This window comes from Drosophila sechellia, chromosome 2L, assembly GCF_004382195.2.
Source record: "Drosophila sechellia strain sech25 chromosome 2L, ASM438219v1, whole genome shotgun sequence".
NCBI lineage: Eukaryota > Metazoa > Arthropoda > Insecta > Diptera > Drosophilidae > Drosophila > Drosophila sechellia.
Window position 1 is genome coordinate 22,296,690 of NC_045949.1, and position 24,087 is coordinate 22,320,776.

The 24,087-nt window shown below is 39.5% G+C and overlaps 3 protein-coding genes and 1 long non-coding RNA gene across 8 annotated transcripts; 2 read left to right on the forward strand and 2 right to left on the reverse strand.

Moving 5' to 3' along the window:
• Positions 1-2,130: 2,130 nt before the first annotated feature.
• Positions 2,131-2,543, forward strand: LOC116801610. The gene is made up of 2 exons (XR_004362122.1): positions 2,131-2,337; positions 2,392-2,543. It is a non-coding gene; the product is annotated as an uncharacterized LOC116801610 (long non-coding RNA).
• A 5,302-nt stretch (positions 2,544-7,845) lies between these two features.
• Positions 7,846-9,729, forward strand: LOC116803540. Its single transcript, XM_032727264.1, has 4 exons — positions 7,846-8,775; positions 8,846-9,004; positions 9,056-9,203; positions 9,361-9,729. The coding sequence occupies exons 1-3, from the start codon at positions 7,846-7,848 to the stop codon at positions 9,161-9,163; spliced, it is 1,197 nt and encodes a 398-aa protein (XP_032583155.1). The 3' UTR covers positions 9,164-9,203; positions 9,361-9,729.
• Positions 9,730-10,436: 707 nt separating this feature from the next.
• LOC6619326 lies at positions 10,437-13,412 on the reverse strand. 5 transcript variants are annotated; one of them, XM_032727261.1, is made up of 8 exons: positions 13,293-13,412; positions 13,108-13,238; positions 12,919-13,038; positions 12,822-12,858; positions 12,058-12,763; positions 11,762-12,002; positions 11,673-11,711; positions 10,438-11,421 (listed from the first exon to the last, which is right to left on the reverse strand). In XM_032727261.1, the coding sequence occupies exons 2-8, from the start codon at positions 13,223-13,225 to the stop codon at positions 10,511-10,513; spliced, it is 2,172 nt and encodes a 723-aa protein (XP_032583152.1). In that variant the 5' UTR covers positions 13,226-13,238; positions 13,293-13,412; the 3' UTR covers positions 10,438-10,510. The 5 variants fall into 5 exon arrangements, with proteins under 5 accessions (XP_032583154.1, XP_032583150.1, XP_032583152.1 ...); XM_032727263.1 differs by having other exon boundaries at positions 10,437-11,421; positions 12,822-13,038; positions 13,108-13,209; XM_032727259.1 differs by having other exon boundaries at positions 10,437-11,421; positions 12,822-13,038.
• A 9,676-nt stretch (positions 13,413-23,088) lies between these two features.
• On the reverse strand, positions 23,089-23,619 carry LOC116802352. The gene is made up of 2 exons (XM_032726845.1): positions 23,487-23,619; positions 23,089-23,432 (listed from the first exon to the last, which is right to left on the reverse strand). The coding sequence occupies exon 2, from the start codon at positions 23,425-23,427 to the stop codon at positions 23,290-23,292; it is 138 nt and encodes a 45-aa protein (XP_032582736.1). The 5' UTR covers positions 23,428-23,432; positions 23,487-23,619; the 3' UTR covers positions 23,089-23,289.
• Between the last annotated feature and the right edge of the window lie 468 nt (positions 23,620-24,087).

Sequence of the window (24,087 nt, forward strand, 5' to 3'; positions counted from 1 at the left end):
CGTTTGCATCAGCTTACTTTATTTTATGTTATAGGTGGTCTTCACGGATGCGTGGTAGTTGAGCTTGAGAACTTTTGCATTATGCTTGGTTAAGACATAAATCAAAATACCATTACGCCCAAAAGGTCCGCCCATATCAGGAGACAACCCATGCTGTGATTTATTAGAAAAACTGCAAGGGAAACCCAGAACGGAAAGAGGAGCAGGAGCAGGAGAAAAGCCACAGCAGCAGCAGAAACGCGTTTCTTTTGATAAAAATTTTGAACTAAATCAAAACTTCATTTCGCATCGGTGCCATTTCTTGCGCCAGGGCCTCAGTTGAGTTCAGTTCGGTTTTCAGTTGAGTTGAGCGAAAACTCCACCCTCATGCAGCAAAAAGCGAGACGGGTACAACATCGAAACAAGAAATGGCGGCAAAACTAGAACATGCAACAGAGGATGCAGGGGGAATATTACACCGAAAAATGTTTCGAAATCGACACGGACCGATTCGATTTGATAATTTCCGTCAATTCTAAAATCAAATAATAAGGCGAAATGTGACTTTATGCTTTCACTCGGAGGTCTGCACTTACGAAATATTGTTTTCTAGCATGCTATAGTCGAGTACCCGACTATTGGATACCCGTTACTCAGCTAGTGTGAATGTGAACGCAAAATGTAAAATGTTGTCTTTGATATCGATAGATACTGGGAAATAAAATGAGAAAACATTTAAAAATTCACCTGTAGTTCCTGAGATCAAGTCATTCATTACCCGTTCGACTCGTCTATTGCCCCCGATCAAGAATATACATATATACTTTATATGGTCGGAAACCTGTTACATACTTTTTAACGAATCTAGAATCTACCCTTTTATTTACGAGTAACGGGTATAAAAAGTACAAATGTTGTCTTGCTATAAGCATACCATACCATATCAAAGCATTTTGTTATATACCCACGCCGTCTTCCCAATGTAATGCGAAATGTTAGGCTAGTGAAAAAGGCGCAGGGAGGTGCTTGAAGGTTGGCTCGTCCTTTTCCTCAACGACGACGCCGCATCGTTGTCCTGCGACTTGACTCGACAAAATTCACTGCTGCCTGTCAGTTCAATAAATCATTTGCGTTTTGACACGGCGCTCCCTCTTCCCCTGGCTCGCAAAGAGCTGCTGCGCCAATGAAAATCCATAAATACAGGAACAAAACAAAAAGGAGGGCAAAAAATTGGAACTAGAAAAATTCAGAGACGCGACACTGAGAAACAGCCCCAACAGCCCGGCTCGCAGGCTCCATGTGGGATGCACATAAATTGCAAGCTGTAGGACCTCTTTCCCAGAAGAAAATTCGCCCGGAGAGTAGTGTGGAAGAGCGGAAGAGAACGACAGCCAGCCAGCAAGTCGAACCCGAATAGGTTTCCACCGCCAGAGTCCATAGATCAGAGCCCCCTTCAGGGTGTCTGCGCCCAGATGATGACGATGATGCTGGGGATGATGGCGATGTCGCCGCAAGGACGCCTCAAGATGCAGTCACACTCCTAGGAGCAGGGGGTAAGATGCAGACCCGCACGGTGGGTTGCGCAATACATTACATGGAGTGTTGGGAAAACCGGAGCAAGCTCTTGAACCAGCCCAGCCACGCCCATTACTAACAGATCCTGGTCATGTCAGCTACGCTTTTGATGTGCAGCCAAGAGGCAACGTCTACTACTATCGAAATCAAATGCACACATGCGACTTTAAATGCAGTAAAAACATGAAAAATGATTTCGTCAAGATAGAACGCTTAGTCGAGCACCTTGACTATCAGATACCCGTTACTTAACTAAGAAGAGCGCGACGGAAAGGGACTTCGTAACTAGTGAAGTGGTATAATAAATTCAGAACAACGCTATAATCAAGCCCTTTGACTATACGAGAAAAGATACTTAGCAGAAATGGTTTATATTAATTTTTTCTTTTACCTTAAAATGTCATAAGTGATTTAAAGAATTACCTCTCCATAATAAGTAAATTTCGGACGAACTGTAAACAATAACGAACATATTTGGAAATAAAAACAAATCAAGCTATATGAAATATTAAATGCCTGCTGTAAGCGAAAATTCTAAACCTACAAGCAAACAAACTGCGGCACAAAACAAGCAAGCGGAGGGAAATGCGCCAAACAATTTCTAATTACAAATTCGCCAGAACACTTAACCCGTTTTTACCGGACATACACGTACCCAAGCGTCCAGTACAATTTCCATACCTAAACATATACCAAACACCTTTCAGACAACAGCAAAGAGTCACAGGGGATGAAATTGGGGTATAAAGTCATGTTTTGATTGCTGGACGGAAAAAGTTACCAGTAAGTAAAATGTTCTTATAAGTTGTACTTATACTTTTTTTCATACGGCTGTAGTTTTGCCAGAAGTCCGGGCCGATCTTAAGTATGTATGTACTCTTAGTCGACTTACTCTGCGCAGGAACATTTATCAAAACTCAATGTAATATTATTAAATCCTTCTTGATAATAGAATTTAATAGAGCAGTGGAACGAAACGTTACCCCCAATTTCTGATGCTACCGTCATTGTATCTATGAATATAACAAATTTTGTGTTTTAAAATATGAATCCCAGTATACCATTTACACCCTACAATTACCAGGGACTTAAAAAAAGCTCAGCTTGCTACATTTTATGCTGATCCCTGTCAGGCAACAAAACACACATAATCTGCAAAAAGGATAACAACAGGGTGGGGACTGAACGAGAGAAAAGAAAAGTGCCAGAGCACCAGGGAAGGATGAACAAACAAAATATTTATGTCTCCAACACACCTTGAAAAACACAGACGATAAACGTGGAGCAAGCCCAAAGGATTCGGAAAGGCGTGGCATAGATCCTGGTGGGTTTTATGCTTCGCTCCATGCAAAGTACAGGCAACAAACATCAACCAATAATGCAGACGCGATTATGTCCAACCAGAAGCAAAAATAGTTATGGGCAACAGAAGGACAACTCCGACTTTGAATGTGAAGTTGACGCTAGAATAGCAGGACATTCGCATACAGAAAGGATTGGGATTGCTTTTCACAGACACACACTTTTTGAGGAAGCTGCACTCTCACAATCACCAAAAAATTAAAAACAAACAAAACACGGTGGGAACGTCGAGTGGCGAGTATGGAAAAAAGAAAGGACCTCGAAAAGCAGAGACCTGAGAGGCAGCTGCAAAAAACGAAAGTGTTGCACAATGGGCGTTGCTTCAGGTCTTCTGCACACCCAAAAACCTGCCCCCAAACCACTCTCTTCTAGGAGGGACACTCACCAACACTGTCCTCTGATTTATGCCACCGACGAGCAATTTTTTACACTGTAAAAATGAAAACAGCTAAAATATACAGAATATTTAAAAGTTGTAATGCATTTAAAATAGAAAATCTCCTAGCTTGGCATGATAAAAACACAAGATAGGACTGATCGCCTTGAAAAAATCACTATATATCAGTATACTCCTCCCAAATGTTATAAAGTTCGTATATCGAAAAATACTGCCAACAAAGAAAATAATTGTGGCATGATCTACAATTTACTCATAAGAATCCAAATCGCTTTCCTTTGACCCTTCAACACTCTTCAACGGCCCTGGTATTCCCTTAAACTATATATATAGCTACGGGTATGATAAGCCAGAAGACAAACGAAAACTTACGATAACGACAACATTGAGAGTAAAACACCATGTCTGACCAACAGGAGCAATAGAAATCGCAGCGACAACAAAGAAGGACCTGCGATGATGCCACTGACGAGTTGGAAGTGAGCTGGAGGCAGGTCCCCTAAGCGCATCCACCTCTCGCAGGAGGATCCCTCCTCGTTCGGAAGAGGAAGCTTCGCCATTCGTTTGGGGGTTCTGTGGGTGTGTGAGCACTTTGTTTTCTTTTGTTTCCTGGGTTGCCATTACATTCACTTGCTCGACAGCCAGTCAGCGCCAAGACCACTCCGCCCTGTTGGTTGGCCGGCGTCAAAGGACACTTCGCAGACTCCGGGTTGCGAGAGGTCCTTCTAACAAAATTTAATACTTATTGCCCTTCGCCTAGCGTTAGCTGGGTTGCATGCTTGCACACAGAAACGCAAACAGAATTTATGTTGTGACATTTTAAATTGCGCAATTTTTATGAAATCCTTTTGCTGCGCCTCTCCAGCGCATCCTTGCGAATTTCAGAATAACATCTCTTGACTGCAACCGACATTCTCCACCAATCCGACGCGAATTTTTGTGCAACACTCAAATAGTGGAAGGAAAACAGTACGAATTGAAGCGGGTCCTGCGCAAGCCGCTGTCAGCCTGGCTTTTTATTTATTTTTATGTTTAGACTCGACCATCGTCCGCTAAAACCGAAAATGTGCGAGCCATCGCCCCGCGAGACGACCAGAGAAAGCAGAAAGACCCACCATGATTTACGATGATGATGTGTCCTAGAACGCGGCCGCATTTCCACCAAACTACTCGCACTGCACAACAAGACCTCCAGCTCGTGAGCTCCTCCATTTTTCCCTACGGCTGAGGCAGCTTCAAATATTTGAACACAAGGAATTCGCCAGCAAGACCTCTGGAATGCATTCTCCTGTCGGGATTTCAAAAGCGGCCAAGTTGGAGCCAAAGCTCTGTTTTCAACTCGCTTCTGCAACAGGATGGGAGTATATCGAACTATATGTATTTAACTGAAACAAAGATACGTATTACATATTACATATTACTTTTGGATTTTCGTTGTTTCGCTTATAAAGAATTCTTTTTTTGCTTACATAGAGCTGTCGTATGTGTGGTATGAACAACGATCAATGAACTTGTTCTTTTTTTCCTTACAAGCTTTATAGTATAGTAGTCCGATCCAGGCTGTTCCGACTTATAGAAAGAAGACTTTTGGAAACGATTAATGGAGATGCGGAAAGGGCGATCGGACTTTACATTGCCGCATATGCCGCAGATTGCAGATATGCAGGTAATTATCCTGCAAGGGATTACAAATTCCCAAATTCAGCCTCTAGAAAATAGTCAAGTTCCCCGACTATCAGCCCAGCTATTGGAAGTGAGAACGCGAAGTCATTTTTCTCATCATCATTTTTCTTTGCCTCGAGTTCTAAACTCTAAACAATAATAATACTACCAGAATTGTGGTAAAACTTATAAGTGTGACTACTTTGTATTGTGTCATTTTCTGCAAATTAAATGTTGCTCTTGTTATAGTTGTTCCCTTGCTACTGCATTTTCCATTGCTGGTCATAAAAATTTACGATTATTGCTTTCACATTGTCATGCTTGTCAATATTAAAAAAGTTATTTTTTACATGAATTTGACTCATTGGATGGATACGCACATATCGCGATCCCAGTTCGAAGTACTAAGGATGTCTCCCAAAATTTTATTGAAATCCGCTGATGGAATCCACCATGAAAAAAACCTCGCGAATTGCAGTGGAAAATCACATTTAATCGGTCGCCAACAGCGTATACCACTCATAGCTCCGCACGGTGCCAGAACGCAACCAAGGCTGGGACACGGACATGGACACAAATCCGTAGGACGATGGGCATCGACGATGGCATTCCCATTGTTGTAGTGTTGGAGGATTCGGGACAATTGTCAGGCAATAAATCGATGTGTGTAGGGCTGTAAATTTTTGGCGGATGGCCGATGAAAAAGTGCATATTATGCAATTCGACAATACGCCAAACATGTCGACCTACGCACGACCACCCCGCTTTTGGCATCCACCCCTTCACCAGAGAACCAAAGCCCCCGCCCCTCTAGATGCCATGGCAGTGCAGCGGAAACGGAAGCGCACACACAAGTTCTCTCCTCTCTTCTTCATCTTCGCCTGCAACAGCGCTTTGCATATCAATGAAAATGCATAAATTTTTATTCGCCCTCAATTTCACTGGCGTTTTTTCCTTCTGCGCGGTGCCCGTTCGGTTGCACTCGTTGCATCCTTGCCCATCGTCCGTTGCCCAATCCTGTCGTCCATCAAGGGGCATAAATCAGTTTGAAGGTAGCGGCCGGGCGCAACGAAAAAAAGATTTACCAACACGTAACGTAGCGTGGCTACGGAAGTTTCGGAATAAAATGAACCCATCCTCGGCAGATCAGATCTTTGGGCCTCCTCTTTGATGAAACGTAGTCCGTGCACCAGCCAAACACAAACAAAATACCAAAAAATGCATCAATTCGCGCAATTCGAGCTGGATCACTATCGGCCCGCATCGTAATCGTACGCAACATCTAAATGGTTTTCAAAGACATTATTCATTATACACTAAACAGCCAGACAGTTAGCATAAATGTATTTTTCTAAAAAACGGAAGACGAGACTACGTGTTTTCTGCTTGCATTTAAGGGAACCAATTCGAGTCTTTTCAAATACGAAACAAGAAAACACAGAATGCTATAGTCGAGTTTTTTATGTGGTCGAAAACGCTTTCTTCTTCCGGCATGCTTTACTAGAAAACTCTATGGCCTACGAACCACGGATATTCTGATATATACCGAAGAAGGCACTTCATGCTTCAAAAACGTTAATAGATTCTTGAAAAGTATATCGTATAGTGATTAGTTAGTTTTCTAAACTACTCCATCTATATAGATAAAAATAAATATCGTTTAGTGTGTGAGGGGACGGACGGACATATCTATATCGATTCGTCAGTTGATAGGAGTAATAGTAATTACATTGCTTTAATTGCTTTTGTATCCGTCTTCAAGTTTGCCAATAACAATTTTTCAAATATATGGTTGTGTGATGGAGGGTTTTCACTTGGCAAAGGACGCCGCCCTTTGCTCAAAACGCAATCCCAATCCTCTTCTCATGGGATCTCAGTTTGGTACACGCCTGTTTGCCTTTTGCGTCTGGCAAAATCAACACGGTAGGCGGAAGATGTTCTTCTTCTGCAGCTGAGTTCTAGAAATCTTACACAGCTGGCAAATATTTACATAAGTCGGGCAAACGCCGGCGAAGGCTTTTTAATTGTTTCTAATTTTTAATGTTGACATGGCGGTGTTGAAGCCACACAAGACATCTGTCCCAGGAAGCCGTTTCTAGTTTACCGACATGCAACGCTAACGTCTATTGACACACCCACATGTGTACACTTTGTATTAGCTTGCCGGAATCTTTTCTTGTTGTAGACTTTTGGTTCTATTAACGGTTCGAATTTCTAAATGAAGATCAACACTAATTACCTAGAATTTAAGTAGTAGCGATTCAGATTATTTTATTTAAAATAATTTATTTCGGCGAATGTTTTAGAAACTCTATGTGTAAAATATATAGTCTTAGATATTAGCACATATGCAAGTCGGATTATTTACATATGTACATATGTATATTGCTGGTAGAGTTGAATGGTGAACTAAATTCGATATAAAGGAGAGCGTGTAGATATCGGAAACTATAAAAGCTAAAAAGTTGAGCTTTCTACAATATATATATATATATATCAATTTTATTTTTTTCCCAATTTATTTGATATGCCAAAGAACAATTTAAATTGCTTATTTTATTAAATATATTTTTTAAGCTCTCTCGCTAGCTGAGAACTGTGTTCAGTACTTTGTATGTACCATAGCTAATGTTCCAAAACGGTCTAAAATTAAGCATTCATATTTGTAAAGCTTCTGCCTTAAAGTAATTACCAAAAACATATATTTTATTTGAACGTGACCGGTTTTTGCGATAATTACCGTTGTTCGTCGCAACTCGATAGCCAGACAAGATCTCAAATTTGATTTACCGTTAAGCTCTGTTGCCCAAAACCGAAATCACCAGTATCATTTCGGTCGGCGAGTCGGTAGCTTTGAAAATAAGTAAACCATGAATACCTCCCGCATTCTGAGGACAACAAATGTCGTGCTTTTACTTATGGGTTATCAAAGGCATTGGTTTGAAAAAACATCGCATCGATTCCGATTGTCCCTGCCCAGTGTAGTTTACATATTTGTCCTCGGAGTTGTTTATACCGCGTGCTTCTCCCAGCATTTCGATAAGTCGTCATCTACACTAAAAGTTTTGAAAGATATATCACCCTTTCTATTTGGATTAATCAGGGTGCAGCTTGCCTTGGGAGCGAAAGCGTTCGCTTATGCCATATATTCTTCGGTGAAATCTGTGGGCGCAATTAACTCCCTGTTGAAGGCTCTGCCATCTAGGAATTCCCAATTCACACAAGACGAAGCCTCGGCCTACCTCTTACTGACTTCAACCTTTGGTATACTCTTCTGTTTCGCGGCCTACATAGCATATGAAATGAAGTTCGAGCTACCTCCTCTGCCAGATGCTATGCTTGGGATGGCTCTGCTCTTGCCGCATTTCATTTTAGCCGGGTCAGTAAGATTGTACACAGTTCTCTCGTGGTTGAGTAGAGGACAGCTAAAAGAGCTTAAGAAAAATGCCGAAGAGGAGTTAAGGGCTAATTTGACGAAGGACCCTGGCAATATTGCCTCCGCCATATTTACGGTTTCCACGGAAGGCTTGGAAAATTTAAAGACAAAACTGGAGATTCTGGAAGCCAATTTTTGCATTTTCGCCCAGTCGTTAAAACATTCTATGCTGTTTCTTTTTGCAATGCACGCAAACTGCCTTTTGGGAGGATTTTATACGCTTACGTACTACTGGAATACCTGGTACGTTCTGTTCGAGGATCGCAAGAGAAGAATCTTCTATGCGGCAAATGCCTCCATATATGCCTTTATAGCCAGTGATTACATCTGTCTGATGGTTGTTTTGTTTATGATGGAGAACGAGGTAAAATAGGATAACATTCATATACATTTTTTTGTTTAGATATTGAAAACTAATCGACTGAATCTCTCAGCGGCGAAACTTTATTGAGGCTATAGATTTATTGCTGGCCCAGAGGAAATTGTTTTCAAAAAAATTGCGACCTATCGCAAAAGATTTGAGAGGCGTTCTTAAAAAAAAATGTTTTAAGTTTGGTGGACCCTTTCAGCCAAATATTATTTACGTCAGTTTGGTAAGTTTTTGCGATTTGATCGAGAATAGCTTTCATAGGCGGTACTTACAGATGGTATGCCTTCAAATCATAATAGTAACATTGATTGTGACTGTTCATTATCTGGAAGACGAAATTTCGTTGCTAAAGGAAGAGTTCAGCAGCACCGACGACAATTAAAAAGATATTGCTTATATTACACGTAATGGTCGGTCTGTAGGTATGTATATCAAGCCGTTAATAAAGTGGTCTATATAAATATATATATTTATATTTTTGTCTTCGTTTTGCCGCCGTCCCACTTCGGTAAGTTCATATTAATTACCATCATATGCGAACTTAATCCATAAATTCATTTGCTTGCCAGATTGAAACAGGATGGAGCAACAAATCACTATTAAGTTGCTAATAAAATGGTTCAAACAGAAATTTGTGCGACTTCGCTAGAGATGAGCAAACTCCGGGAAAGTACAGCTTTCTGTATAAATTGACCGCTGATAAGTCGGAGACGGAATTGAGTTTTATTATGCATATTATCGAGTAGTATTGATTTGAATGGATTTCTGAACATTGGAACTTAAAACAGCATTACAATATTATGCACCTAAAATAATTCCTGTAAATACGATACAAGACAGTACAACCGCTTTGCGTACAGTTTCTTTTATTTCCACACGAGCAAAATCATATATTGCGAGATAACATCTCGCAGAATGCCGCAAATAAACATAATTCGTGTGTGAAAATCTACATAATATTTACTGTGATGCCAACAACCATCCAACCATACGACCCACTCCCGCCCAGGCTGGTGCACCAACCAGTTCATGCATACAGGTCTATAGAGATGCTGATGAGCAGATAAATTCATTAGGCAAACCAGTGTAATTGTTCCTCTACGGCAACGACGATGCTGGGTCGAAAAGAAAGTGGGGCGAGAGGGTGTGGCGGACATTTGGCTCAGCTGGCAGGGCAGACGGCGTAGGAAGAGCAGACGACCGCAGATCTTAAGTTTTACCCCGGAGGCTGGAGCTGGGAGTCACGTAGCCGGAGTTTCCTGGCGAAGCGTTACTAAATACAAATTAAACAAATCCATAAATAATGTTTAATAATATTAACATGGATATTAGCAGAAGTTACATACATACACTCCCACTTGGGTGCTGCAGATGCTTTCTCCTGTTGCACTCAGTTGTAAATGTTGGCGCTGCAACACCCTAGACCCCAAATGCATTCCATTAGGCATGGTGTTCGTGGTTTATGGACATGTCGCCTGTGCCAACTGGATGTTTGCATGCTCAGAAAATTCATACGTACAGGGGTGATTCCACAGCTTACTTATTGCTAATTCCTATTACTTATTTTTAGCATACATCCCATTCTAAAATAACACACCCCGAATATGTGCAACATGATTTGTTAGCGACTTTTTCGAAAACATAAGTACTCATTTATCCATCGTTTAACATTTTGAATGATAATTTGGTTTTATTAGACAACTTAAATAACGATTCGATATTTAACAGATTACTCTTTAAATGCTTTCATTCGATGCTTCTTCTTCTTCGCTATTTGCTGCTCTACGCGCAACAGTTGCATTAGCAAACGTTTCTGGCGATCCTGCTTCTTTTTGATACTGTAAGAGCTCTCCAATATGCTGTGAGGTTTCTTCGGTGCATTGGGTAACACATTTGGCGGATTTCTTAATGGAGTTTTCGTCGACAGCTTTGAAAAAGTTTGTTTTTGATTCGTGAATTTTGAAGAGTGTTTTCGTTTTGCGGTAAATTTAGCAACTGCATCAGATGAGAACTTTTCTTCGTTTCGTTTCATGTTTTTTATCGGTATTCCCAATGAAGATAAGCTATTTTTTTCACCCCGTGCATCAGATTCGGAGAAAGATGAAACATCACCTGTGCTTTCTGTGGTGGATTCATAGCTAGAGGACTCAGAGGAGTCGCTAGAACTGAAAGTGCTGTCGCCAAGTCGTTGTCGTTTTCGTTCGAGCCGTACAATTATGCTGGAAGGTCTTCGTATATTGCTTAATGAAATTTGAGGTTGCGGATTTTTGCTGGCAGAGTATCTAGGCAGTCTTGGAGAACGATCTCGTTTCTCTAAGCACGTCAAGAAGGACGATCTATTGGCCTGAACAGTAGATCGCAGATTCCGAGAATATCTAGCGGGCGAAGGGGTACGGACAGGCCGATTCCCTGCCAATGAGTTATGATATTGCTTCTGCTCTGTTAATAGTTCACTGAAGGTCGGCGTTGGAAGAAGTGGAGCACGCTTGTCCACCTCTGGCTCATTCTGTGTGTAGTAGGGATCGTTATCCATGTTGTTCATGCCGAACGATATATCTCGGCTCTCAGGCATCCTCGACATTGTCTCGATCACTGCCATTGGGTAGGTATCCCTAGCTGGTAAGACACATGTTGACCACACTATGTGAAAAGGAAAATAAATTGGTTAAAAATAAGTTTCTTTGTAACTTGTATTAAAACAGATCAAAATTAGCTTTTACTTGTGGGGTTGGATATAACTCCCTTTGCGCGTTGTAAGCTGCCAATTTATAATATTCACTGAAAGGGATATTACGAAATATCCTTCTATTACCACGGCATATTGATATTTTCGGTTTTAAAAAGTTTTATGATATGTTTAATGTTAATTATATAATGAATTGGAGATTTACCTGTATTAATACATGTTTTCTCTAATTCCTTAACTAAAACTAAAAAAAATTTCACAAATTTTGATGAGCACTTTCAAAGTGTAACTTACCTGGCGGAAAAGTCACTGTAGGCACTGGCAAACATTTTTTTTCAAACATTACATATTTTCCCAGTTTGTTCAAATTTGGATGGCGAAACCGACAATTTTGGCCCCAAATGCAGGAATTGCGGATGTGATAACGACAAAAGGGCATTCTGTTATCCTCTTTTTTAATAGTATTACTTGAGACTTCATTATCTTCTCCGAAAAGTTCGCCATCTTCCAAATCAACAGATTCAACCTGATCATGCTAAGGTGTGGGAAAAAGTGTCTTCAAATAGCTCACAAGACTCTAACCTACTTACTTTCTTATCCACCGATATATTTCTCTTTTTAAAAATAGTATTATCAAACTGGCAAAGTGACGTTTTCTTAATCAAGTTATGCGGGACATCCAAACCTTCGCAGGACACTTCACCATCCTCCAGATCTGATGTCTTGTAAGCACATCGAACCTTCTGCTCTTCGGAGGTGTCATCTTCGGATAATTCACCAGTTTCCAATATATTCTTTTTTTGCTGTTGACAGATAAAGTGATCGCTTCCCTTCTCGGATTCTTTTACATATAAGCCCTTGTCCACAGGTTGAACTTGATTTTGCTGCGCTTTCAGTGTTACTCCAATATTATTTTTTTTGTGATTTCCGTCTATTAAGTTGTTCACCTCAAGATCCGAAAAATGATCTTTAGCATTGTCCGCATAAGCAGTTATCGTGAATTTCGCAGATCTGTTTTGGGGATTCTTATTTTTTTTTAGGCTATCCATACTGTCAATTTCGCACTCATCTGATAAAAATGTTGGAAAATCCTGGGGGTCTTTCATTGTGGAGCAAAATATGTCATTGGAATCACCGTCGTCGTCTAGGCCTGTAGCACTACTCTCAAATCTATAATTTTCTTTCCTTAATAATTCTTGTGATTGCGAACTAGACGTTCGCGCAGAAGACATAGTGAATGGTTTGTAAACAAAACTGGATTGGCTGGAAGATGTTTTCGGGACTGCTTTTCGAACACTGAAATACATCGAGTTATTAACTAGTGGTACTGTTTATAAGGGCGGAATGAACAGACCTTAAGCTTTTTGATAAAGTTCTGCTGGTTGCATCACCTGAAATTAATGTGCAGTATTTGAGAAGGCTATTAATTGATTTTTTTAATATATATGCACCAAAACAAAGGGATCTTGCTTTTTCATTGGGCGCACTGCATTGCATCCAGTGTTTTGTAATGTCTTGCGAAGCCTCTGATGGCTCAGTTATCCCAAGATTCACGGACGAAGCAGCTGCGGCTAAGGGTTGCACCCAATGTTTAAAAATTACAAATCTTACAAAAGTCATTCCAAATACAACTACGTTACCCATGGTGTGATGTCCATTGCGCCTTGAATATCTAAATGCTTTTTCATCTTCCTTTTGGGCATTTTCCAGGTTTGTCAGCGGGATCACTTTGTCTTCATTTTCTTCAGAATGTGACATTTTATTTGCAGAACTTGAAAACCATGTATAAGAATGGTTTGATCTTCCTTCCGAGAAATCTTCTCACCTTCAAGAGCTGTTCTAATTAGCTCTGCCAAGCAATTTAGCAACAAATTATTCAAATTATCTTGTGCCTAAATATGACGTGCAGAACGTAGCCACCTTATGAAGCTTGACAGCACCGTTAGAGTTGCCATGCAAATATGATTGTTAGCGAGGAAACTATCGGCGTTACTGAGAGTGTCGATATTTCTAAGAAAATATATCTGTCAGGTCTGAAAAGCCCATTTGGTATTGTGTAACATTTATACTTTAGCAAATGATATGTTGATTCCATTGCCATACGTTTAAATTGTGAGTTCTTCACTGTTTAATTATTCCAACGTTCGTTCTACACTGACTTAAAATTTCGACAAAAGAATATATCAATTCGCTAAAATACTTTACTATTGAACTAATAATATTCAAATTCTTATAATGTCATTACGGTTTTAATCGTTCTTTATAAGTAATATGGGCTTATAAAATGTTCACGCTCTATATTCATAGAAACTATATTTCTGAGCACAGGTTAACATGGAATGATGTTCGCACGTGCTAATAATAACAATGGTAAATAGGAAGGTATAAAGTGAAAAAGAAAATTATAATGTTAGTAGGTATATGCATATAAGTAAGTGTTAGATTCGTATTTGGTTTTTCTGAGTGTATCCCTTTCAATTTATCTACTTCATATACAAATTTTTTCTTCAATTTAAACGTATTATGTTTTTATTAACACATTCTAAAATAAAATGATATGAAACATAAATTTGTTTTAAAGAAAGGGTTTTTTTTTAATTGTAGTTCTGATTCTAATAAATTGATTTATTTTTAAATTTCCATCTTCTTATTTTATTCTTTTGTTTTAACTTTACATCAGGACTTTACTTTCTTTAATTTCACTTTACATATATAATTTCTTTCAGATTTCAGATCAGAACTTATATAAAAATAATATATACAAAAATGTATGTGACGACTTTTAGTTAAGACTGGCTCAAAACGACCTGATCTCGGCAAACTTTCGACGATGGGAAAAATTCACAGATCGCGGTGGAACATTTCTTTAAGCCCTACGTGGCGTGATGCTAATTTATGTTGTTGCTGTGTTGATATCAATTGCGGCTCAAATGGCTATGGGAAGGCAACGCTTAGACGGTCAACTTTGGGACACGTGACTATCTCACGGTCACCAACTGAAGTTAGGGTTCATTAATTTGTCGATAGCCACCAATCAAATCGTCAAGAATACCCTTTTGAACTGTGATAGACTGGTATGAGCTGGGTGCCTAGACTAGAAGATATGCCTAATTTTAGGACCATATGTATTGGATTTGTCATACAAAAAACAATAATTATCTTTTTATGTGCACCCAAAATGAGCCAAAAATGGTTTGAACGTAGCTTCCACTATGGTGTTCTCAAATATGAAAATGTAACCCGTAGAGGTGACAAATAATTATTTCACAATAAAACGAGAAAAATAAGTAATCGCTCGAAAAATGTTGAAAGGCCGTACAAGTGAGCTTTGAAAAACGTAATTGGAAGTAAGGGATAAGTCCGATAAATTATAGCTGAGCTATATATTTGATATCGGATAACTTACCCCTCGGCTTACAAAGTAGAAAACTTAATCCAAAATCAAAACCCATGCATACTTTTAGGGTTATATCATATAAAGATTTAGATTTGGGCAAAATCTTTCGATTTTGTTTATAGGTGCTCTGGTTTTCGAAAAATTTTTGCTATCGGAGTGTTCCGTTTGTTTCTGCTCAAACAGCTGACTTATTTTGTTTGCCAAAATCAAAGAACGTGAATATATTTTGTATTTGCACTTGCTTGTTTGAAGCCACGAGAAGGCAGAAATTACTGTTTGTATTCATGAGTAAACAGCTGTTTTCCAGACAATCGAGCGGGCACAATTACTTTCTTACCATTTAAGGAATTGCATTACTTACAAACAACACTTGAGCACCTCCTTAAAATTAATTAATGAATTCCTTTGTATTTGGTAAGTATTTTTACCTGCCTGTTTCGTTTCGCGAACATTGTGGCAACCTTCGCGATAGCTTTGCCAAGTCGATCATTTTTGGGAAAATTTTGTTTGTCAAATTTGAGGTGGTGCCAGAAATAAAATAATATTATAAAATAACTAAATACTAGAATGATCTTGTGGTGATGTGGAATAAAAATCAATAGATCACTGAGTAAACTATTTTTTACCTTAGTTAATAATATCTGATTTAATATAAAAAGAGGCATTTAATTTTCATTTTGGCCAGATAAAAGTGGCCGTTTTACACATTGAAAAAATTGTACGAATTCAACCGGAGCACCGATTTTGCGATTTCAAATCGAAATCGTAAAATTCTTACGAATTCGATTACGGATTATACATGGTGGTGGTGATTTTAACGTATTTAAGGATATTCAACATGTTTTGAGGTGTGGGATTTGAAAGGAGCTCTATTGAGTTGTTATTGTTAAAAATGATGCTTCTATGGTTAATAAGATGGTGTGTGTTATTTGTGTGTGTGTCGAGTGTGAGCCGTGTGATGATACCCGTTTCTCGTAGCGTAGAAGGGTATACTACATTCTTTGAATAGTGTCTAAGGAAGCGTTTCCGACTATTTAAAATATATATTGTTGATCAGGATCAATAGCCGAGTCTAACGCCCTAAAGCCGTCAAACCGGTCATGCCCACACTTTTGAACAATTTTTAAATTCGTTCCCATTTAACTCCCCAATATCGATCGATATGCCAAACAAACGATGAAGTTTCGCGTTCGCATTCTCACTGGTTGAGTAATAAGTATCTAAAGTAAGCCTTAATTTGCACTTCAAGCACCCCAAAAACTTTGAAACGTTGTCTCTAGATTACATCACGGACTGTTCCCTTTTGGGAATAACCGCTTGAAGCAACAGCATTAATTGTCACCAAATTACCTGACTGTATTACTAGAATGGGTGGGTGACCCTTTGCACCCTGCCAATAGCCCCGCGAAACTAACAGAAACATATTAAGGTTAATCGAGAGTACAAGCAAAAGTCGGAAAGAGGCGAGACGCAGACAAGTCGAGAAACAAATGCTGCACTCAATGAATATAGCGCAAAAAACGCAATGCGGCAAAGAAGTTACCTGACGGAAGGCAAGTGAAGGGGCTGTCCCACAGGACTTGTAAATATCAACATGGCAAACAGGTAAAAAGTTTTCCTCTTGTTCTTTGGCATTTGTTTATTTGTTCGGGTCGAGGCCGAGCCATAATCGTTTTTCATTTCGGCTTTGTAGGAGGTGCACCTTAGATATTACTCCCATCCTCGCCAAAGGCACTGAACCAAATTTTCACAGAACATAATTATATAAAATATATGTTTCGGTAATAACAATCTGGTACACCCGCGGTTGTAATAGTCATGTTGAATTTACACCCGTTACTCGTAGATAAAAGGTTTACTCGATTCGTTGAAAGGTATGTAACATGTAGAGGGAAGCAATTCCGGCTATATAAGTATATACATTCTTATAGCCGAGTCGATCTGGCCTGTGCGTCCGTCTGTTTTTTTTTTTGCCAAGCCTATTCTTCTTATTATTCTTCAATATTATTCGATATGCCAGAATAATTATGAAATTTCCCGTCCTCACTTCCATTAGATGAGTATCGGGAATCTGATAGTCGGGGAAGTCGACTATAGCATTCTCTTTTATTCATTTATATTATTAGACTTGCCAATCCATATGGATTTGGATTTGAACTCTTTTGGTTGAATACAAACCACGAGGAACTCTATAGTTCTTATACATGTTACTCGCAGAGTAAGATATTCGTTGAAGGAAGTGTTTTCAACCCTGAAAATATTATATATTCATTATCAGGATCAGTAGTCCCGGAAACTATAAAAGCTAGAAAGCTGAAATTAGGCATATCGATTCCAAAGAGAAAGCTGTCACGTCCACAACATTGCACGTTTTTTTTGTTGTATTTTCCTTTTTTCTGGCCATTTTTTATTGCAACGCCAAAAAAAATCCTAGCACTCCCACTAGCCAAGTATATATTATTGGTATATGAGATACCAAGTATCTAATAGCCGAGAAAATCGACTTTAGTTAAATATGTATATGATTAGGACGATACAATTTTTCTACTGTTTTGGATTTTAAGCCCCTTTTTTCTAAGTGCGCCCTTTTGAACAAGGACGCAATTTAGTTTTGAGCGTAATTTCTTTTAATAGCGTTAGTCGTCAGATAAAATTTAGCCGGAGTAGAGTAGCAAGCGCCAGCCAGATGTCGCGCGCTGACATTGGCATTGTACTCTTCGGGAGCTCCACCTCAGGTCAAAGGAAAGTCTCTGTTTTGGCGGATGTCGCAAGTAAATTGCTTGGTTGGGGTCATGTCCAGGGGCCAAGGTTGGCGTCTTTTCGGCTTGTTTTATTGGAGGTAAGGGCGTATTGGTGGGGAAAGGTTTCCAACTGCCGCTTAGGTTGACGTTTCCTGGGCCATGACGATTTCATTTGCATTTTATGATAATTGAACTTTATAAATATGTCACGACAGCATCTTAGGGGTGCCAGAACCAACACAACACACAGCGAAAGAAAACATAATGTTTCCTTTCAGAGAGTGGTCCGTTTACATTCTGGGTGCCATGGGCTTTAAGATTATATTGAAGTGCCATCATTAATTTTAAATACTTATGGCCGTGTGGGTTGCTCTGTAAACTAATAAGCGACTGAAGTTAAAGTATGTAAAAAAATAACGTTAAAGGACGGGTTTTATCAGAAATATCTTAAATGCGCTCCACAAAAATATCTAAAATTATAACATCCCACCTGGGATCTCAGGGTTAATACCTGAATGCCGAAATGACAGACAGTGATACAAGACTTGTTTATAAATATTAATATACAGTTTCTTAGTCTGTTTTCCGCATGATAGGTTGTGGAAATCCCTTTTCATATTATTCAACCTATCTTAGAAACCTTATAGTACCTGATAGGAAAAATCTGTTGTTTGATAATCTTCCTCGTCTGTAAACGGCGGGTTATCGACTAGTATTTGGAAAATCAGATCAATTGCCATGTGCAGCACGGTTGTAGGTCCATTATATCACTACCCTTGTAAAACTTACTTTATTTGAGACAATGAGCTTTAAACATATGCATTTGAATCTGTACATTTTGTTTTATTCATTACCCACCTTGGTTAAAAATCATGCTAGTGCTGTGAACTTTAATAAATATAAATAAAGACTTTCCATTCACGTTTTGGTTATGGTTAAAAAACAGTGATATGTCGTATTAAAATTTGATACAAGGAAATCAATGCCCCTTTTTACAATTTCTACGATTAGCCGAGTATCCATTTTGTGACAAGCTGCATAATTAGCACAATACACCAAATTTTAAAGTATCAAACAATGTCTGGCCATTTTAAACAAACAAAATTTTTAACATTTTAAAGCGTATTATGTTCTAACTAAAGTATCCTTTCCACTGCTCTAAGCAACGATTAGTACTAGCCCTAGGATAGGATCGACTTTAGCATTTATATATGTATATTTATACTCATTACAGGTAGAGTAAAAAGCAATGGCGTCGCCAGGGTAGGGCAAGGGGGGGTTTGGCAACTGCCACGCCCACACTTTTGAAAAATATTTTTATTTTTCTTCGTTTTATTATTTGTCTTGCCAATTTCTATCGGTATATCTGTATATCGACAGACTCCTATAGACCAATCGGTCTTCTTCCGTCCCTTGGAAAAATTATGGAGAGCCAAATCCTTAATAAACTGCTAAAAGTTGATGCTGAAGTCAGGGTGATCGAAATTCCAATTTGGCTTCCGGATCCAACCAAAACAACTTCATAGAGTGATCAGCTTCACATTAGAGGCGATGGAAAGGAAAGAGGAAGAGGTCGTCGTTTTCTGGGACATCCAGCAAGCATTGGATGGAGTGTGGCACCGCGGGCTCCTGCACCAAGAAGCAAACTGCCCTTGAAAAGCAATGTTATGATATATAAGAGCATATTGGCTTCTGCCCTTTTTTATGATATCCAAGAGATATCCAAGGTAGTGGTGCCAAAGCCCAACTGAAAAAATTACGAATACTACAGTCGAAAACCATGCGTAAAATCACCGCATATATTGGATATAACCGGATATAACAATATAAAGTTGTCTTAAGGTCACATAAAAGGAGGCAAAATCCAGAAGGTGACCAAAAACACCGAGAGAGACGGGATTTACACCCCAACAGCATAGCAAGGCGACTGGGCGAATTTCAGATACACGGACAAGAACACGAAGAAGACTTAAACGTCACAATCTTGTATGAACAAAGTTCCCATTGATGTTATTCAATATAAATATCTATAAATGTATATGTAAATAGCTGTAAATAATTGTATAAGAACAATTTCTCATCAGATTAAGATGACAGTAGTAGTACGCTTTTCCTATAAATATACATTTCCATCTGAAGTTTAAAAGCTTTACACCTACAAAACGCCCAAAACGGCCACGCCCACTTTTAAACAATTTTAAAATTTTTCTCAAATGAAAAGATGAAATTTTGCGTTCGCATTATTAATAGCTCAGTAACGGGTATCTGTAGTCGACTATAGAACACTCTCTTGTTTAATTTTGATAGTCTTTGATCCTACCTTCAGCATCATTTTAGTGACCTGACCAACCAATAATGGAATTTTTTGTGAATCTTTCAAAAGAAGCCATTCGCCATATTCGAATAAATATAAGCTTTTTATTTTCCAGAAAAGGAATTACAATCTGTAAACGTATTAGCTATCTAGTTCTTTTATACACTACATCCAATGGACTTCGTCTATCATACATATAAATGAGGAAAACTACGTAGAATGGTTCGATGAATTTGATCTTTTTAAAGCCCAGTGCTCACGCTATTAGAAAGCAAGGGGTAAGTGGTGGCAGGCACGCTTTGCCTAAGGCATTCCTCATCATATTACTCATCTTAAAATATGGGATGGACATATTGTATATGCTAAATTGCACGCGACAGAGGGCCATTTGGTATATAAGCTGTATATCTACTGTTTTGTTATTAAAACCTAATATCTAAGCAAACACTAAGTTAAGTATACATTTCATGAAGTCTTCAGAAAATGCCATGTGTATTTAAGACGTCAAATAAACTGAAATGATTTAACCTTTATCTTTCGTATCTTCCCTGCACGAACGCCCAATTTCCGTAAGGACTTCTTACCCTCCGCAAACAGCGAACAAACTGAGATTCCTGCTAAATAACTCACCTAGTCAGCATCCTTCCTTATTCACCCTTTCAAAGCTTAGCGTAAAAATGAACATTTAACGCCTCATTAGAATCGGGACAACAAGCTATCCTAACAGCAACCGCCGACGTATCCATCTCTGGGGCGGCTCTACTTGAGTCAGCAACAAGACGCCCGCAATGAGTTAACTCCGGCATAAACAGAATATATGGCCGCAAAATCCCAGAAGCGCCTAGCAGGGAATGAATATTAATGAGACGTCGTCAGTCTTTCGTCAAATTAAAACACAGCTCCAACAGGCCAGAACGGTGAGCTGGGACCGGGTGAGCTTGGAGGTGGGGAGTAGTCCTGACAGGAGAGGACACATCTTCTCGGGTGTTGTGCGCGCACATCCTGCGGTAACTTTCCTAATTGTTGTCAGCACAACGCGAATAAATCAGCAGCCGTGAAGCTGGGCCACTACAACTACAACTAGCTGATGGCCTGGTGGAATTTCGACACTTTGTTTTCCCCTAGTTGAGTCGAGTATTTCGCACAGGGGTGGTTGGATGAGAAGGAGGGGGAACAGCACTTAACCCTTTTGGGCAATGTGACTCTGCCAGTCACCGCCATCGTCACACGTCAGCGCACTATCATCGGCTTGTTTACACGCATAATTATGTGTGCCGGATTCCGGGAATTGCTTCAGGCTTCCGGCTTGCCCACTCCATTTGGACTCCTTGCCCGAATTATCCTTGCGGCTTTTGGGGGCTACCACGCCAGACGACTTAATGCAACGTGACAGATTTCTCACTTGAACTTAAGATGACGGAAAATGTCACAATTTGATGCTGATAATATGCTAATGGGGCTTTGTTTGTTTGATTTATATTCCCCTCCTCATGGCTGCAAAGAGAAGGTGTTGACGCCAATGGGCAACTGGAGGTCAGATAAATTGCTATTTAATATGAAAGTGCTTTTTCAACTTATATGCAAACATCGATTTCGATGAGTTGATAGTAGGTATTTAAAGTTAGTATTTTAGGTAAGCTGTTTTGTTCCATTATATGTTAACACTTGCTAATAATTTGGCGGGCTTAGAACGATTATATTTTTGCGGCTGACTTGCGACGGTTAAGAAATTTGCAATCAAAACAATAAAATAAGAGAGAATGCTAAGTCGAGTTCCTGGACTATCAGATACCCTCTACTCAGCTAGTGTCAATGCGAAGGCGAAATTTTTATAATTTTTCGGGGATATGTATAGATATTGGGGAATAAAATAAGAAAAAAAATTGTTCATAAGTGCGGGCGTGACCGGTTTGGCGACTTTAGGGCGTAAGAGTGGGCGTGGCAAAAAGTTTTAGAATCTGTATGCTGAATCTCAACCTTCAAGCTTTTATAGTTCCTGAGATCTCGACGTTCATACGTACAGACGGACATGGCTAGATCGACTCGGCTATTGATCCTGATCAAGAATATATATACTTTATAAAGTCGGAAATTATAAAGTCCTTCTGCCTGTTACATACTTTTCAATGAATCTAGTATACCCTTTTACTCAACGAGTAACAGGAATAACAACAAATAGAGGCCGCTGTGTGCTATGAAGTAGTTAGAGATCTTGAACAGTGTAATGAAATGGCACTTGTATTTTCCATTTTAATGTCGTTGCCTGGAAGTATGCAACCACCTGGAGGATACAAAATTAAACGGGAAATCTTAGCAATTTGGTAGGAAAAATATAGTGACGATAGTGAAGACAGCCAATTTATGTACACAAAGTAAGGAAAATCTAGTTTTCTGACCAAAAACAATCATCAATCGAGGTGTAACGCTAAAACTCAAGCCCGTGAAAGTGTAATAGGCATAAGGAAGCGCTTCCGACTATATAAAGTATATATATCGGGACCAATAGTCGAGTCGATCTGACCATGCCCGTCTGTCCGTATGAGATTAAGCATGCAGATTGTAGAGACAAAGCCGCAACGCCAGTTTGTTGACCCATGTTGCCACGCCCACTCTAACGCCCACAAACCGCACAAAACTTTTGATAAAGGTGTTGATATTTTTTCGGAATTTTATTCGTCTTGTAAATTTCTCTTGATTTGCAAAAAAAATTTGCCACGCCCACTCTAACGCCCTTAAACCGCCCAAAACTGCTAAGCGCACAAGTTTGTGGACGCAGAAGATAGAAAGTTAGAGTATGGTACGAAGAGTCTCAACTAGATTACATTTGAAAGTTTATAACTATAAAAGAGAGTTGAGGTGAGACATGCGAGCTTCCTGATCTGCATGGCCACTTTTGAAAATGTTTAAACAATTTCTTAAATTGAAAATTGTTTATGTGCCAGAAAACTTTGGCGTTCGCACTACCTGAGTAACTGGTATCTGATAGTAGGCGAACTCGACTATAGCGTTCTCTCTTGTTTTAATTAAGAAGGCCGTCTGAACTTCGAATTTTCGGTAACTTCAAAGGCTATCCGGTTGAGATGAAGCATGCAGACTGAAGTGGCGCCGACCCACGTCCGCGGAAACAGCCCCAAGCTGAGCAAATCTTCTGAAAAAGGTTTTGTTGTTTTGGATATTATTATTTCTTATACATAACAATTTCACTCGATATGCCAAGCATATTTTCGGCCCATCTTAACGCAGACCAACTGCTCAAAACTGACACTCTCTATTTTTACTATAACAATTGGGAGTTTGTTTGTATTTTAATAGTTATTATCGGCTTTATCTCAGTCAAAGCGGAAGTACACAATCGCAGCCTCGGTCTTGCCTAGGATAATTTCCTCACTATTATCGGAATAAACCGGATAAGGGCACAGGTGACAGCGAACACAAATATATTGGCACGGACCTCATCTTTGGAGCGCTCCTCGATTCTAATGGGCTCAATGGAGAGTGCGCGAAACATCTTGGCTGCAAATGTAGGCAGAGCTTCAGTTGATATCTATCACCGTTTTACATACTTACATAGATAGAGTAACTAATTTAGAAGTTTTTGTCTTTCGCACTAATGTGTTGTGGTTAACCTGTCCAAGCGATTTAGATATGGAACAAAGGCTGGATCAAGTCAGACTATTGACTCAATCTCTGATAGATTATTCAATGACAGTACGATTGTTTTGGGAAAAAATTTAAGTTGTTTAAGTTGTTATAGTACACACTATTCACTTACGCCCACAAGCCGCCGAAAGCTGTCCAGCGTGCGCAGGCGGCAGGCACTAAGGCAGTTTGCTTATTCCAAGTCTTGGTCCAGGAACTGAATCGGGAGCAGGATCGGTTCGTGGAGCTGGAGCCAGAGGAGCACTGCAATTCGTCCTCGCGGTCTTTTTTGTGTTAATAATCAATAAGCGGACTGCAGCGGATTTTAATGGACGAATGCGAGAATGCGGCGAGTGGAGCTAAAACCCATAAGCCATACTCGGACGATGAAACGCGAATACATTTTTTGCAACGCCCCCCAGCCGCTGAGAGCTGTCAAAGAACTTTCTAAGAAATTTTCAAATCTACCCGGAGTCTGAAACGACAAACGACGATTTCCCACAGAAATCTGACGATATATAGTGCAGGT